This window comes from Aquarana catesbeiana, linkage group LG12 (assembly GCF_042186555.1).
Source record: "Aquarana catesbeiana isolate 2022-GZ linkage group LG12, ASM4218655v1, whole genome shotgun sequence".
In the NCBI taxonomy this organism is placed as follows: domain Eukaryota; kingdom Metazoa; phylum Chordata; class Amphibia; order Anura; family Ranidae; genus Aquarana; species Aquarana catesbeiana.
Window position 1 is genome coordinate 205,887,940 of NC_133335.1, and position 17,162 is coordinate 205,905,101.

At 44.3% G+C, this 17,162-nt stretch overlaps 1 protein-coding gene across 2 annotated transcripts in view; it reads right to left on the minus strand.

Annotated features, from left to right (window-relative positions):
- Positions 1-6,322: 6,322 nt before the first annotated feature.
- Positions 6,323-17,162, minus strand: part of CDK5RAP1 (CDK5RAP1 mitochondrial tRNA methylthiotransferase) — a 57,354-nt gene continuing 46,514 nt past the window's right edge. The window contains exons 14-15 of one of the 2 annotated variants that reach the window (XR_012236775.1): positions 12,202-12,341; positions 6,323-6,344 (exon numbers count right to left, since the gene is read on the minus strand). Coding sequence is in view for 1 of the 2 variants with exons in the window: in XM_073606547.1 (XP_073462648.1) it covers positions 12,261-12,341 (81 nt within the window). In the remaining variant the exon portion in view is untranslated. Of the gene's footprint in view, positions 6,345-12,045; positions 12,342-17,162 lie in introns of those variants that run through there. The other variant, XM_073606547.1, reaches the window with a different exon arrangement.

The following is a 17,162-nucleotide window of genomic DNA, read 5'->3' on the forward strand; positions in this document are numbered from 1 at the left end:
TATGCATACTTTAATTGGTCCAAGATGGACCTATATAAATATGCAATTAAGATCATACCTGGATTTTAGTTTTAATACATGTATTGCTGCCAAAAACATCAAAATATAAATATCATACAACTACCAAAATAGTGGCAGAACTAAAGAGAAGAGTTTCTCAATGAAATTGCTTGGTCTCAGTGTGATGTAGTACACACAGGTGTCTATGAGAATCATGACGTTTCTGCAATCATGTGATTGCAGCTAGGAAGATTGATTGGCTTCCTTTAGCATTTCTTTAGGGCACAGAGCCGTGTGCCCCAACACTCCCACTATACAATTATTCTTTGTGATTGGCGGAGCCATGGAGGACATAGGACGGTGCTTTTAGCTGAACTGCTGCACTTCCGGTCTCGCTGGTCAATTTTTCCCGGTCCCATGGTGGTGGAACACAAGAATTCAGCATCTCTGAGTCGGCTGGCCGGCCATCAGACTCTCCTGTACACCTCCCCGCCTGCTGCTATCTAGCCCATAGAACACAGGATTGGCCAGTGGAGTGCCCAGGGCAGTCGTTGCCCAGCCTGCATACAGGTAGGTGGCCAACTGGCCATTCATCCAGTGCTCTATCCAGGGCTGCTGATAAGAGAGGACCCCTGGACTTGGGGGGGGGGCATAAAGGTCATCGGGAGAGCCGGGGAGACTAACCGGAGGGACTATTTTTTCTATTTCCGCTCCTATGCGGATTTACACTGGCCGCATTTGCTGATACTAAGTTTGAAGTCCCGGCTCTCAGTCCCTGTGCTGCTGGCGGAGTGAATTGGCTCACACACTGCCTGCCTCCTTCAGCAAGTAAGTGCTGAGGGAATCGGCAGGAGAAGAAGAACGGTGGCAGGCTCAGGTCCGTGCAGCAGTCCATGTCCTCCATCCATCTCCCTGTGACAGACTCGGCAGCCAGCAGTGCACACAGACGGATCCCTGGAAACACACAGAGAAGGTACCGTACATGCAGGGCCAGGACTGGGGGGAGGAAGGGGCACCTGCTATGCTATTGTCACTGTCCTCTAACTTTACTTCCTCCTCTCTCCATGTAATGTAAGTCTGTACACCTTCCCAATCACACCGATCATCCCCTCTCCCCACTCCTTCACTTTCTGCCATTTGCTCTCCTCTCACGTATAATAATAAAACAATTATGCAATTCGCAGGATACTCCCGCATTTGACGGCAGGCTCACGGACACCCGCGAATGTGGCACGATCTCCCGGCTGAACCTGCACTGCCACTCTGCCTGGAGCAGGGCCGGGTACCACAGGATATGGACTATATCAGCTACCTATTATCATACAGGACTTAGCACCATGTCACAGCTCAGAAAGAAAACTAATATGGACTCAAACAGGCTTCCATCCGCCAGAAACCTCTTAGAGATGGTAACCAGGCAGTAGAAAGTGCCGCATTGGTCCAAATTCAGACCGGAGGCCCGGCCTGAACGCTGATTTGGTGAGCGGGAGGCATTGGCTTTGCCCCTGTACCCGGAAATCGCTGTCAGTCGCTGAGCCGCTCTCGGGTTGTTGGTGTGGAGGAGAAGGGTACAGGGGCAGGACAGGTGACATCATGTATTTATACTCATGGCTTGTGTGCGACACACTAATTCACAGGAGCTGTGTCTGTGAATGAATATTTGTACCCACCTGTGTGGGCTCTGGGTGTATACATGGATCAGGGCCGGATTAACATAGGGGCTGGTGGAGCTGCAGCTCCAGGCCCCTCCCTCAATATAGGCCCATGGAAGTGGCTTGTCAATTCCTGTGTGCCTTCCTGAAGGAAGAGGAGCCCTCTGTGCACACATGGAGGAGACAAGCGTTAGTGCAGCCAAGTCCTGTCTCTGCTGATGCCTGACTCCTATCACAGGATCTGTTCACTCACACAGATACTCCATGTCTGAGGGAGGGGCGCTGATGTCCTAACCAGCAGGAGCCCGGGAGGAAGGACATTTCCCATGCTGTTATGATAAGGTCAGTACATTTGTTAGGGGGATGTTGTGTAATTATTGTGCTAGGGGACAGAGTGCTGCTTCCCCCATGTAATGTGCTCTCTTGTGCCCAGTGCCCACCGTGTCATGTGCATTGCAGTGCCCCCCATGTAATGTGCTGTGCCCACCATGTCATGTGCAGTTCCTAACATGTAATGTGCAGTTGTATTTCCCACCATGAAACGTGCTATGCCATGCAGTGCCCACCATGTAATGTGTTGTGCCCACCATGTAATGTTATGTGCCATTCAGTGCCCACCATGTAATGCGCTGTGCCCACCATGTCATGTCATGTGCCTTGCAGTGCCCCCCATGTAATGTGCTGTGCCCACCATGTCATGTCATGTGCCTTGCAGTGCCCCCCATGTAATGTGCTGTGTCCAGTATGTCATTTGCTGTACATTGCAGTGCCCACCATGTAATGCGCTGTGCTGACCATGTCATGTGCTGTGCATTGCATTGCCCTTCATGTGATGTGCAGTGCCCACTATGTCATGCTGTGCCTTGCAGTGCCCACCATGTAATGTGCAGTGCCCACCATGTCATGTGCTGTGCCTTGCATTGCCCACCATGTAATGTGCAGTGCCCACCATGTCATGTGATGTGCCAACCATGTCATGTGCAATGCCCACCATGTCATGGCTGTGCCTTGCAATGCCCGCTATGTAATTTGCAGTGTCCACCATGTCATGTGCTGTGCCATACAGTGATCCCACCATGTAATGTGCAGTGCCCACCGTGTAATGTGCAGCGCCCACCGTGTAATGTGCAGCGCCCACCATGTCATGTGCACTTCCCACCATGTCATGTGCTATGCTGTGCCCACCCTGCCATGTGTTGTGCCCACTGTGTAATGTGCTGTGCTGTTCAACAGTGCCCACCATGTCACGTGCAGTTCCTAACATGTAATGTGCAGTTGCATTTCCCACCATGAAATGTGCTATGCCATGCAGTGCCCACCATGTAATGTGTTGTGCCCACCATGTAATGTTATGTGCCATTCAGTGCCCACCATGTAATGTGTTGTGCCCACCACGTAATGTTATGTGCCATTCAGTGCCCACCATGTAATGTGCTGTGCCCACCACGTCATGTGCTGTGCCATGCAGTGCCCACCATGTAATGCACTGTACCCACCATGTAATGTGCTGTGTCATGCAGTGCCCACCATGTCATGTGCAGTGCCCATCATGTAAATTGCTGTGCAGTGCCCACCATGTCATGTGCTGTGTTGTGCCCACCATGTCATGTGCTGCACCATGCAGTGCCTACCATGTAATATGCTGTACTCACCATGTAATGTGCTGTACATTGTCCACCATGGCATGTGCCGTGCAGTACCCACAATGAAATGTGGTGTGTAGGGCTCATCATGTCATGTGTGGTGTCCACCATTTAATGTGCTGTGCTCACAATGTAATGTGCTGTGCTGTGCTGTGTCATGCAGTGCCCACCTTGTCATGTGCTGTGCAGTGCCCACCATGCTATGTGCAGTACCAACTATATAATGTGTTGTGCCCACCATATAATGTTCTGTGCAGTGCCCACTTGTAATGTCCAGTGCCCACCATGTAATGTGCTCAGCTGTGCCTGCCATGTCATGTGCTGTGCCCACCATATAAGATCCTGTGCCCACTGTGTGCATGTGCTGTGCCCACCATGCAATGTGTTGTGCAGTACCAACCATGTCATATGCTGTGCCCACCATATAATGTACTGTGCCTACCTTGTAATGTGCTGTATTGGGCAGTGCCAACCGCGTAATGTGTTGTGCCCGCCATTAAATGTGCTGTATTCATGTATCCACCATGTAATGTGTTGTGCCAACCATGTGATGTACTGTGCTATACCCCCCCCTCCTGTAATGTACTATGCTGTGCCCCCCACAGACTCACCCCCTCACTCCCACCCCCCTCTCTCTCTCATCCCCTCTCTTTCACCCTGTTCTCTAACTCACACCCTACCACCCTCTCTCTCTCTTTCACTCTCTCTCTCTCTCTCTCTCTCTCCCCCTCTCCCCGTCTCTCTCTCTCTCCCTCTCTCTCTCCCTCTCTCTCTCTCTAATTTAAATTTAACAAAAAATTGTTTGCGTTTTCATTTTATTTATTTTCATAAAAAGGCCCACCAACATCCTTAGCACCAGGCCCATGATGCTCTTAATCTGGGCCTGCCAGGCTTCTCATGGAGATGACGGCGGTGCTTCTCCCCTCAGACTCCTCTGTGTCCCAGGCTTCCCCATGGAGACAACGGTGACAGCTTCCCCCTCAAACACCTCCGTGTCCCAGGCTTCTCATGGAGATGGCGGCGGCGGCTTCCCCCCTCAGACTCCTCCGTGTTCCAGGCTTCTCATGGAGATGGCGGCGGCGGCTTCCCCCCTCAGACTCCTCCGTGTCCTGGGCTTCCCATGGAGATGGCGGCTGTGGCTTCCCCCCTCAGACTCCTCTGTGTTCCAGGCTGTCCATGCATCTCCTCGGCCGTACATCAACTCCGTACGTCTTCCTTCTCATGGGCCAATAGGATGGCTTCTCCTTTCAAACAATCTCGATCCACTTTCTGATTGGCCGGAAGGAGAATCAGTGTGATAATAGCGAATATAATATAATAGGCATTCGCTATTGTCACACAACTGGATGGGATCAGGGCACAGTGCTCTGCACCCCGAGCCCACCCTTTCTTGAAGCCTATTAGAGCCTCTGGTTCTAATCACATGCCTAAACCCCCCCCCCCCCTATGGAATCCATAGTCTGGCGAACAAGTATACAGTATTTCACAAAAGTGAATACACCCCTCAAATTTTTGTAAATATTTTTATTATATCTTTTCATGTGACAACACTGAAGAAATGACACGTTGCTAAAATGTAAAGTAGTGAGTGTTCAGCTTGTATAACAATGTAAATTTGCTGTCCCCTCAAAATAACTCAACGCACAGCCATTAATGTCTAAACCACTGGCAACAAAAGTGAGTACACCCCTAAGTGAAAATGTCAAAATTGGGCCCAATTAGCCATTTTCCCTCCCCGGTGTCATGTGAATCGTCATAGAGAACTCTCTGAGGATCTGTCGGGCTGGCCAGAGGAAGGGAGGAGGTGAGCTGAATTTTTCTGGGAGAAGTCTCCTATTGTGAAAATTTGCAAACTTTCAGGTTGATGTGTTTTTCAGGAGATTCAGTGAAGGGTTAAGTTGACAGAAGAATCAGAGGAGATAGTGAGTGTGGGGGGGTAGTCTGCAGCCCATCACATTTTACAGATAACTTCTAAGCCTGAACAGTCTGTCTATGAGCACAAGAGTTTTTTTCTAATTAAAAACATAGCTATCTGACTACTTCTCAGCCCCCTACTTCCCCTAGCTTACATCACCCCCAGACCACTTCATACACACATCACTCCAAGCTGCTTCCTACACCCCCCCCCAGCTGAGGGTCATCATTCCATGGTCACTTTCCTTCCCTTAGATTCCCAACATCACTCCCTGGTCACCCCATAGACACTGCAGGTAATCCTTCCCCATTCTGCCACCGCCATACCCTCCACAGTCCTCTCTTGTACATACTGCACCCATCATACCCTCCGCACTCCTCTCCTGTACATACTGCCCCATCATACCCTCCGCACTCCTCTCCTGTACATACTGCCCCCATCATACCCTCCGCACTCCTCTCCTGTACATACTGCCCCCATCATACCCTCCGCACTCCTCTCCTGTACATACTGCCCCCATCATACTCTCCGCACTCCTCTCCTGTACATACTGCACCTATCATACCCTCTGGACTCCTCTAAAGGGGGACTCTTGTGATTAACTCCGTATGATTAGAAATTTAATTTAATCACAAAATTATATGTACAGTGTATACTACATAAAAAAATTAGCTGTGCATTGCTTTGTACAGAGGTAATGAATTTAATGTACTACAAAAAAAAAATATTGGCGTGCGCTGCTAATGTGTTCGGGGTTGGCTTGACGAAAAGGTGGCAACCCTAGTCCAGACTGTATTTTAAAGGCTTGGCAGCCCACTTTTATTTAAACGAAACAAAGTTCAAAGAAAATAACATACTGCCCCCATCATACCCTCAGCACCCCTCTCCTGTACATACTGGAGAGTGCAAGGAGAGTGCAACGTTTCGGAGTCACACAGGACCCCTTCGTCAGGCATGTGACATGCCTGACAAAGGGGTCCTGCATGACTCCGAAACGTTGCACTCTCCTTGTGTTGTGATCATGCAATAAATTACCCATTTGGACGCTATTGATGTCGTTCCGTGGTGTGCTGGCAAATATCTTCACCGCCATAATGTTGCAGTCCCGATAAAAATCGCAGATCGCCGCCATTACTAGTAAAAAAAAAAAATAATAAAAATGCTATAAATCTATCCCCTATTTTGTAGACCCTATAAATTTTGCACAAACCAATCAATATATGCTTATTGCGATTTTTTTTACCAAAAAAATGTAGAAGAATACATATCGGCCTAAACTGAGAAAAAATTTGCTTTTTTTTAAAAAAAAATATTTATTATTTATTATAGCAAAAAGTACAAAATATTGTGTTTTTTTCAAAATTGACGCTCTTTTTTTGTTTCCTCAGACAGGAACACATCAACATTTGAAAAACACATATTTGTATTTATATCATGAACACTTTGAATCAATTTAAGTTAATTAGATAAGCATCCAGAATTACATCTGCAAAGAATTTCTTTAATCAATCAAAAGCAAGGAAATGACTGAAAACCGGATACAATCCCCGGCTTCACTTTCTACACATCCTAGTGACAACCTAATAAAAAAAACAATGATATCAACAATTTCCAACCATAAATCAATAAATATGTCAGAATTTGTTCATAAAACCCTCATTGACAAATTACAGGGAAATAATTCATCATCAAATATCTAAAAAGAGACCAATTCACACAGAGATATAAATCTATCAAAAGTATCCACTGCACCCCTTTCTTTCTTAAAGGTAAGTCACAATTACCACTTCTCCTATTGCGATTAGCCCCATCTATAACCATCAATTTTAACTTTAGGATCGCATATAAAATGCCTAGCCAGCGGTAATTGGTTATATTATATTGTCCACATTTGATACACTTGGTTTTAGGTTCAGGATCCCCACCTTACATATACCCAGTGGAAGTGACTGGACTAGTAAACAGCCTGAAATTGATATGACCTTATTTCCTAAAATTCCCAACTTCTTCCATGATTTTCCACCTTGTGATGTAAAGTGCTTTCAGTGCCGATCAATTTATGCAAAAAAGTGCTTCAGTGCTCAAGTGATGTTACCACATGCAGAGCCTCTTACCAGACAGCAAGATCTCTCAACACAAGGAGATCTAATTGCACTTCGCTGTAACCCAGTTGGTTACCTTGGCTGGCTCCAAAGATATGTTATCAAGAGGAAATCCCAAACAGACAATGTTTAAATGTCACCCTGAGCTGCATTTAGTAATTGCCATTCGAAACAAAACAAAGGAGAAGCTTCATGGTGCAGTATAATAAAACCCCAATTTAATAAAAGGCATATGCATTTACATAACAGAAAGGAAGATATGTGGTATACAATCCACAGCTCCATTGCGTGCAAAACTGTCTGCGCGATGCCACAGTGGCCCACGCTTTTCAAAAGTTTGTGCACCTCTGTTCTGTCATAGACCATGAAGAAAATATAGTCTGGGTGATTTTCTTTTACTTTCTGTTTCAAAGCTGTAGCAGGAATTCATCAGAACTCTCCATAAAATAAGGGAAATCCCACTTCTGACGGCTGTTACAAAACAAATGTCCCCAATAGAAAGTTTCACCTCACTTCCTCTTCTGATAACATCTCTGCATTTTTTAATTTCCCTTCACTTTTGGTGCAGATCTTCACCCTCTCAATTTGCCCAAAATGTTTAACTAAAATTGTGCCATTTTTTTTTAACCATTTTAAATTGGCATGTACACTCTGTTAGCGTTTTTTATGCAATCTTAGTTAGCCAAGTTGTGACAACAAAGATATATTAAAGAGAAAACCTGCTTAGACAAAAACCCTACTACAAGAGTTACCCTTCCGAATACCCAATTCTGGTAGTTGAATTGACATGCCCCCTTAACCCTTCATACAAATTGCCGTGATTTGCAGCAGACTAACAGAGAATAATATAAAATTCTCAATGATAACTGTGCTGTTCTGCTTCTAGTTATGATTTTAGAGTGAAGAGAGACTTAAGCAGATAATTATCCATTAGTGAGATACCATCTTCACCACACACATAGGTGTAAGCCCCAAGATTCTCCTGTCATGCCGCGTACACACGACTTTTCGGCATCAAAGGTCCGACGGAAAAATACGTGGGACAGTTCGAAATCAATTCCTATCGAACAAACCGTTCGTCTGTATGCTAGTCCAACAGACCAAAAACAACACAAGGGCAGCTATTGGCTATTGAACTTCCTTTTCTAGTCCGGTTGTATGTCATCACGTTCGAAATAATCGGACTTTGGTGTGATCGTGTGTAGGAAAGTCCATTTCATTGGAACTCCGTCAGAACTCCGTTGAAAAGTCCTTCGGAGTTCAGTCCGACGAGAAGTCTGCTTGTGTGTACACGGCATCAGTGTTTACAAAGACCAGAGGACTCTTCCCATTTGCTCCTCTTGACCTAGTATTTTTGTGCTATACATCAGGGGTCTCCAAACCACTCCAAAGTGGGAGTAAGCAATACATCTTTGGCGTCAGTGGGAAGAATACTGTCCATCACTGGTATCAGTGGAAGGAATAGTGCCCCATCATTGGTGTCAGGAGAAGGAATAGTGCACATCATTGGTATCAGTGGGTGGAATAGTGCCATAGCGTTGGTGTAAATGGCACGAATAGTGCCCATCATTGTTATCAGTCGGAGAAATAGTGTCCTATCATTGGTGTAAGTGGGAGGAATAGTGCTCCATACCTTAGGTATCACTGCATGGAATAGTGCCCCATCGTTGGTGTCAATGGGAGAACTAGTGCCCCGTTGTTGATATCAGTATGAAGATTTATGCCCCATTGATGTTTTTTGTGGGAGAAATAGTGTCTTTTATCAGTGGGAAGAAAAGTGCTCCAAGGGTCAGATAATGGCGTGCAAAGTGCCAGTTTGGAGACCAAATACTTAGAGCAGTGGTCTCCAAACTGCTGCAATTTGCTTGCCTTTATCCAGCGGCATTATTTCTCCCACTGATACAAGGAACTATTCCTCACACCGTCACCAATGATGGGTCACTCTTCATTCCACTAATACCAATGATGGGGCATTGTTTACTCCCACAGGTCAGTGGTTAAAGTCCAGTGTCCCTAAAGTCTGAAGGACAGTAAACTTACCTTTTGTTTAGAAAGGCTGGGGACCCCTGCTCTAGATGGCTGAATGGGCAAAATCATCTAATTTAACTTAACCACATGATGCACAGTCACCTACATGCACGTCACTGGGTTCAAGCAGTTATACTAGGGCCATGGCTGCAGCTGTCAGCCATAACCCCAGTATAATTTTTTTCAGCCCACGATGCCCTACACAGTAAAAGTGATCCTAGCGGCTAACTACAGAAGGACAAACAGCAGGAGGGGCCTTTCCCCACCCTCTTCAACTGTTCTTCCATCCCAACAGATAGTCTGGGATCCTATCTATTGCCTATGTCCCCCATCATCTTCATGGTCTAGAACAGGGGTCTCCAAACTTTTCAAACAAAGGGCTGGTTTATTGTCCTTCAGACTTTAGGAGGACCGAATTGTGGCCAGCGGGGGGCAGAAAACTTCCCAGACCCATCACCAGTGAGAATAAATATGGCCTCAGGGTTGGTGGTCAGTATAAGGAATAGTATCCCATCATTGGTATCAGTAGAAGAAATAGTGCCTCCTTGTTGGTGTCAGTGGGAGGAATAGTGTCTAGTGTCTTATATCACTAGGAGGAATAGTGCCCCAAGGGCCAGATAAATGCTAGCAAAGGGCCACATCTGGCCTTTGGGCCGCAGTTTGGAGACCCCTGGTCTAGGAGACTGGAAGCGGTGAGCATTTAGTCACTTCTGGTTAGGGAAAATTAGTTATTTTTTTTTTTACAAAGCATAACAACAGGGTTTTGTTTAACATTTTTATCTCATGCTTTCAAGGGTAGATGAGGACCTGTCCTGCTTTATTGCTCTCAGAAGGGATGTTTACAATACTTGTGATAGCAAGAAAAGAAAAAGTGATTAACCGCTTGCCGACCAGCCGCCGTCATTATACTGCGGCAGGTCGGCTCGTTCCCGCAAATCGCCGCAGCTGTACGTCGGTCCCTTTAACAGCTAAAGCGAGCAGGCGCGCTGCATGGCAGGGGAGCTCATGAGCGTGGCCAGCGGCAACGATCCCTCCACAGAGAGCTAGAACGGGGGGTTTGTAAACAAACAAATCCCAGTTCTGACATGGGAGTAGATAGACATCTGCTGTTTCTAGTGATCAGGAACAGCGATCTCTCTCTACTCCCAGTCAGTCCACTCCCCCCACAGTTAGAAACACTTCACTAGGGAACATTTAACCCCTTGATCGCCGCCCTAGTGTTAACCCCTTCCCTGCCAGTGTAATGTACACAGTAATCAGTGCATTTTTATAGCACTGATCGTTGTATAAATGTCACTGGGCCCAAAAAAAGTGTCTGATCTGTCTGCTGCAATGTCGTTGTCCCACTAAAATCCGCTGATCACCACCATTACTAGTAAAAAATAATAACAAAAATGCCATAAATATATCCCCTATTTTGTAGACGCTATAACTTTTTTGGGATATTTATTATAGCAAAAAGTAAAAAAATATTGTTTTTTTTTTTCCAAAATTGTCAGTCTTTTTTTGTTTACAACGCAAAAAATAAAAACCGCAGAGGTGATCAAATACCAGCAAAAGAAAGCTCTATTTGTGGGAAAAAAAGGACATCAATTTTGTTTGGGTACAGCTTTGCATGACCGTGCAATTGTCAGTTAAATTGACGCAGTGCGGTATCGCAAAAAATGGCCTGGTCATTAAGGGGGAAAACCTTGCAGGACTGAAGTGGTTAAACAAAAAAAAAAAAAAATAAAGGGACAGTGTAAAAATAATTTAAAAAAATTTAATAAAATAAATAATAATAATAATACATTTTTTAAAGAGTCCTATTCCCATATGCTTGCACACAGAGGCAAACATGGAAACTTAGAAAATTGACAGCTCAAATAAAGTCTGAGTAGTCCATCGAGTCTGCCCGTTTTTTTTTTTGTTAACTTTTTTGTGAGTATAGATCTGTTTGTCCTAAGCATGAAGCCATTTACTGTTAAATGCCCCACTACCTCTGCTAGAAGTTTTTGTTCAAGCATCAACTACCTTTTTTTAAAATAATACTTTCTAAACTTAGTTTAGAACTTTCCACCAGTTAGTTTGAGGAGGAAATGCATACGTAGGTCGCGCATGCTTATGTAAATGGTGTTCTCACCACACATGTGAGGCATTGCCAGAAACATTACATTAAAGCAAGAGCAATAATTCTAGCTCTAGACCTCTTTTGTAACAAGTCTATTGTGAGGAAGAGATGCGTGAACTCTGAGGTCTTAATTTGTGCTCTTCCTAATTAAAAATAATTATGTACTACTATTTTCTCACTTTCTAAGGAATTTGTAAAACCTGCTGGAGATGGATCAAAGCTCAACCTGTTCAGAGACTGACTGAGATTCGATCCATCTATGGGCAGGCTGACTGTACCCAAGTCAACCCATCCCCTCACCTTAAGAAGAGGTTAAATGGAAACGGCAATCTCTCATCAAAATTACTCCTTGGTGGTAATGAGCACCAAGACGATCAGAGAGGCTAAATCTTCCCACAGGCAGCATAAAAAACATAAAAGGATTTCTGTATTTGACTTTTTCTTAAAAAAAAAAAAAAAAAAAAAACTGTTGCAATGTTACTGACAGATTTGTTTTAATTAAAGAATAAAGTTATTTAATTGTCTAGCATAGTAAAACAGATTTACGATGTGGATACGTAGTTCAAAAACAGAACAAATCACAGTGTTACAATCCTTCTGTGGAAATTTTTCTTTTATTTTTACAGTATGTCCAATACAAGAAAACTCTTAACAGTGCATTTAAAGGCATATGTAAAAATAGCATTTTTCACACATTCAGTTTTACTATAAGTATCATAAATACATTAGAAACAAATATACAGTAAAATACCCATTATAAATCATGTATAAGCTTCATCCTATTATAAATCAAGAAGAAAACTCTCATAGTCAGGAATTTGCAGGTGATGACTGAAGACTGGCCAGCCCAATGAGTCTTCCTCTAAGGCTTTGTGAGCTAGATGACGTTATCTAAAAAAAAAAAAAAAAAAAAAATATTCATCCAGCAGCATTTTCGGTACTTCCATAAGTCTACCAAAGAACTATATTTCTGCTTATTGACATACAGGACTGTACATACAAGGGACAGATCACATATCTTATCTAGATTGTCTATTTGCTTTCTAAAGTGCAAATTATTTTGTCACGCACAGGTAAACGACCAGTCCAACCCAAAGGGATATTTTTTGCTACTGGTGGACTACTGGGTTAGCCTCTGCTTGCCTACATGTCTTGGATATTTCAACAGTGGGATGTCCCTGTCTGTGTCTACAGTCCCCTGTGGACAATATCCAAAATTTGTTAGCCTGTTCTTAAAGTATTTCAATAATAATATTCTCATGGGTGGAAGGACAAGGCTGTGGACACAGCTGATATATAGATATATAGATCAAGCTCCTCTCATCTTTTAAAGTGGTAGTAAACCCACTTTTTCAACTTGTACCTACAGGTAAGCCTATATTAAGGCTTACCTGTAGGCACAGTGATTATCTCCTAAACTTGCACGGTTTAGAAGATATTCACACTGCATGCAGCCAGTGACGTCTGAAGGTCCGGCATACCGCGTCGGACCTTCAGAGGCCACGCCGTAGCCGAGGGCATGTGCGGGAGTGGCATCATTGTGGCCCCTGGCCACTCATGTTGCCGGAGGCTGCGAACCCGGAAGGAAGACTGGGGAAAGATGGAAGCCCTCTCAGCGTTGACAGCACGTGGCTGGATGGGCTTTGTTTTAAGGTAAGTCTTGCATAATGTGCTAGTATGCGATACATACTAGCACAGTATGCATTTGTGTTACAGGGTAAAGGTTTTCTTTTATTTCTGCAGTGGTTTAATACCACTTTAAAGCAATGAATATCCAAGGCCAAACTGTTACACACCAGAAAGGATTCAAGGAGCTCCAAGTTTGTTTGTAGCCTTTGAGCTGTTTACAGGCTCATTACATATACAGTAGCTGCTTAGTAGGCGATGCGTGTGGCTACTCCCATGCACTGCTTTGTCCTTTGCTGAATTCTTCAATTTTTCACATAATCTTCTTCACTGAATTCTTCAATAAATCACAATCTACAAGCTGCCTACTGAATCACCATGACCCTCTAAAGTGTGCAGTGGGTCATGTAGGGATTTTCCCCCTATGTGATTTATTGAAGAATTTAGTTAAGCACTGTATGATAACACATGTATATACAGTCAGGTCCATAAATATTGGGACATCGACACAATTCTAATCTTTTTTAATCTTTAGCTCTATACACCACCACAATGGATTTGAAATGAAATGAACAAGATATGCTTTAACTGCAGACTTTACCCATTTGAGGGTATTTAAATCCAAATCAGGTGAACGGTGTAGGAATTACAACAGTTTGTATATGTGCCTCCCACTTTGTAAGGGACCAAAAGTAATGGGACAGATTAACAATCATCCATCAAACTTTCACTTTTTAATACTTGGTTGCAAATCCTTTGCAGTCAATTACAGCCTGAAGTCTGGAACACATAGACATCACCAGACGCTGGGTTTCATCCCTGGTGATGCTCTGCCAGGCCTCTACTGCAACTGTCTTCAGTTCCTGCTTGTTCTTGGGGCCTTTTTGCCTTCAGTTTTGTCTTCAGCAAGTGAAATGCATGCTCAATCGGATTCAGGTCAGGTAATTGACTTGGCCATTGCATAACATTCCACTTCTTTCCCTTAAAAAACTCTTTGGTTGCTTTCGCAGTATGCTTCGGGTCATTCGGGTCCATCTGCACTGCGAAGCGCCGTCCAATGAGTTCTGAAGTATTTTGCTGAATATAAGCAGATAATATTGCCCGAAACACTTCAGAATTCATCCTGCTGCTTTTGTCAGCAGTCACATCATCAATAAATACAAGAGAACCAATTCTATTGGCAGCCATACATGCCCACGCCATGACACTACCACCACCATGCTTCACTGATGAGGTGGTATGCTTTGGATCATGAGCAGTTCCTTTCCTTCTCCATACTCTTCTCTTCCCATCACTCTGGTACAAGTTGATCTTGGTCTCATCTGTCCATAGGATGTTGTTCCAGAACTGTGAAGGCTTTTTTAGATGTTCTTTGGCAAACTCTAATCTGGCCTTCCTGTTTTTGAGGCTCACCAATGGTTTACATCTTGTGGTGAACCCTCTGTATTCACTCTGGTGAAGTTTTCTCTTGATTGTTGACTTTGACACACATACACCTACCTCCTGGAGAGTGTTCTTGATCTGGCCAACTGTTGTGAAGGGTGTTTTCTTCACCAGGGAAAGAATTCTTCAGTCATCCACCCCAGTTGTTTTCCGTGGTCCTCCGGGTCTTTTGGTGTTGCTGAGTTCACCGGTGCGTTCTTTCTAAGGATGTTCCAAACAGTTGATTTGGCCACACCTAATGTTTTTGCTATCTCTCTGATGGGTTTGTTTTGTTTTTTCAGCCTAACAATGGCTTGCTTCACTGATAGTGACAGCTCTTTGGATCCCATATTGAGAGTTGACAGCAACAGATTCAAAATGCAAATAGCACACTTGAAATTAACTCTGGACCTTTTATCTGCTCCTTGTAAATGGGATAACGAGGGAATAACACACACCTGGCCATGGAAAAGCTGAGCAGCCAATTGTCCCATTACTTTTGGTCCCCTAAAAAGTGGGAGGCACATATACAAACTGTTGTAATTCCTACACCATTAACCTGATTTGGATGTAAATACCCTCAAATTAAAGCTGAAAGTCTGTAGTTAAAGCACATCCTGTTCGTTTCATTTCAAATCCATTGTGGTGGTGTATAGAGCCAAAAAGATTAGAATTGTATCGATGTCCCAATATTTATGGACCCGACTGTATATTTTTTTTGTGGCACAGGTTTATATAGGTGGATATAGACAGGAAGCAGCTACAGTCTGGTGGGAAGCTGAGAGGAGCTCAAAAGTTGCACAGCATGAGAGGTTGAAGGAAGAGTATTAGGGAAAAGAGCTTTAAAGTGGCCTACATACTCACTAGAAAAGTACTATTGCTACAAGCAGTAGAAAAAAAGCGACATCTGCAAATGTAGTTAACGAATATACAGGATCTCACAAAAGTGAGTACACCCCTCACATGTTTGTAAATATTTTATTATATCTTTTCATGTGACAACACAGAAGAAATGACACTTTGCTACAATGTAAAGTAGCGAGTGTACAGCTTGTATAACAGTGTAAATTTGCTGTCCCCTCAAAATAACTCAACACACAGCCATTAATGTCTAAACTGCTGGCAAAAAAAGTGAGTATACCCCTAAGTGTAAATGTCCCAATTGGGCCCAATTAGCCATTTTCCCTCCCCGGTGTCATGTGACTCGTTAGTGTTACAAGGTCCCGTATAACCGTTAGCAGTAATCACTGTGTTCTCCCGGGGGGAGGAGGATGGGGTTATAGAGCACAATGGCTCTGTGAGGGGGATTGCCCCATCAACACTGACTGTGTTGATGTGTACTCAAGTGATTTTCTTTCCTACAACCAATTACTCTGTCTATGGCCAGCTAGAGAGAGAGAGAGAGAGAGAGAGAGAGAGAGAGAGAGAGAGAGAGAGACTATTCACACCAGAGTATCCAAGATAGCAACTGCTGGACTTTTGCTATCACATCTCACAGAAATGCAAGGTAGTGCCTTGCTGTGCATTGTGGAGGTATGCGTTTCGACAACAGTGGTTTTGCCAAAAGCTAGTAGCATGTTGTAAAAAAACGGTAACAGTATTTCTACGAGTCTTTCAGGACAGCACCGTTGACCCGCCCTAATTGTGTTATAAAATGTGGTGTTATTGCTATGTTTTGCTTATCTAATTTCAGCATGGCTGGAGGTACTCTATAAACAACTGAGGCCATGGTGGAAGTGACCGGTCTTTAAAGAAACTGACTGCAGTGTTTCCTGGGAAAATGGGTGGAGCTGCGCTCTCTCCAGGTGCTGTCCTGAAAGACTCGTAGAAATACCGTTACCGGTAAGTCTAACTAAGGTTTTCTCACCTCGTGTTTCAGGACAGCACCTGGAGATAAGAGAGTACTTACTCTAGGGTGGGACCACCGGCTGCAGGACTTTCCTGCTGAACGATTGCTCTGATGCTGAGAGCAAGTCCAACCTGTAGTGGCGGGTAAAGGTGGAAAAACTTGTCCACGTAGCCGCCTTGCAGATCTGTCTCGGTGAAGCCCCTGCTCGTTCCACCCAGGACGTTGCTACTGCCCGGGTTGAATGTGCCACTACCCCTGCGGGAAGATCTACCCCTGAAGCTTTGTAGGCTTCATTGATGGCCATTCGTAGCCATCTTCCTATGGTGTTCTTAGAAACACTGTACCCTTTACGTGGGCCTGAGAACAATATAAACAGTGAATTTGGTCTTTTGAATTCTCTTGCGAATTTGAGGTGCAGTATACATCTTCTTACATCCAGGCTATGAAAAGCTCTTTCCTTAGTGCCGGATGGTTTAGGGCAAAAGATTGGGAGAACTATTTCCTGCAACCTATGAAATACTGTTGAACCCTTTGGTAGAAAAACCGGGTCAGTTCTTAGCACTACCCGGTCCGGAAAAAGATAAAAAAATGATTCAATGATAGACAGGGCTTGCAGTTCACTCACCCTCCTAGCTGACGTAACCAAGGTAACCCTGGAGGAGCTGCAGAGTTCCACAGCAGAGACTGGAATATCTGTACAGAGGATGACAATAAGCCATACGCTTATGCCGCGTACACACGAGTGGACTTTACGGCAGACTTGGTCCGGCGGACCGTAGTCTGTCGGATAATTCGATCGTGTGTGGGCTGCAGCG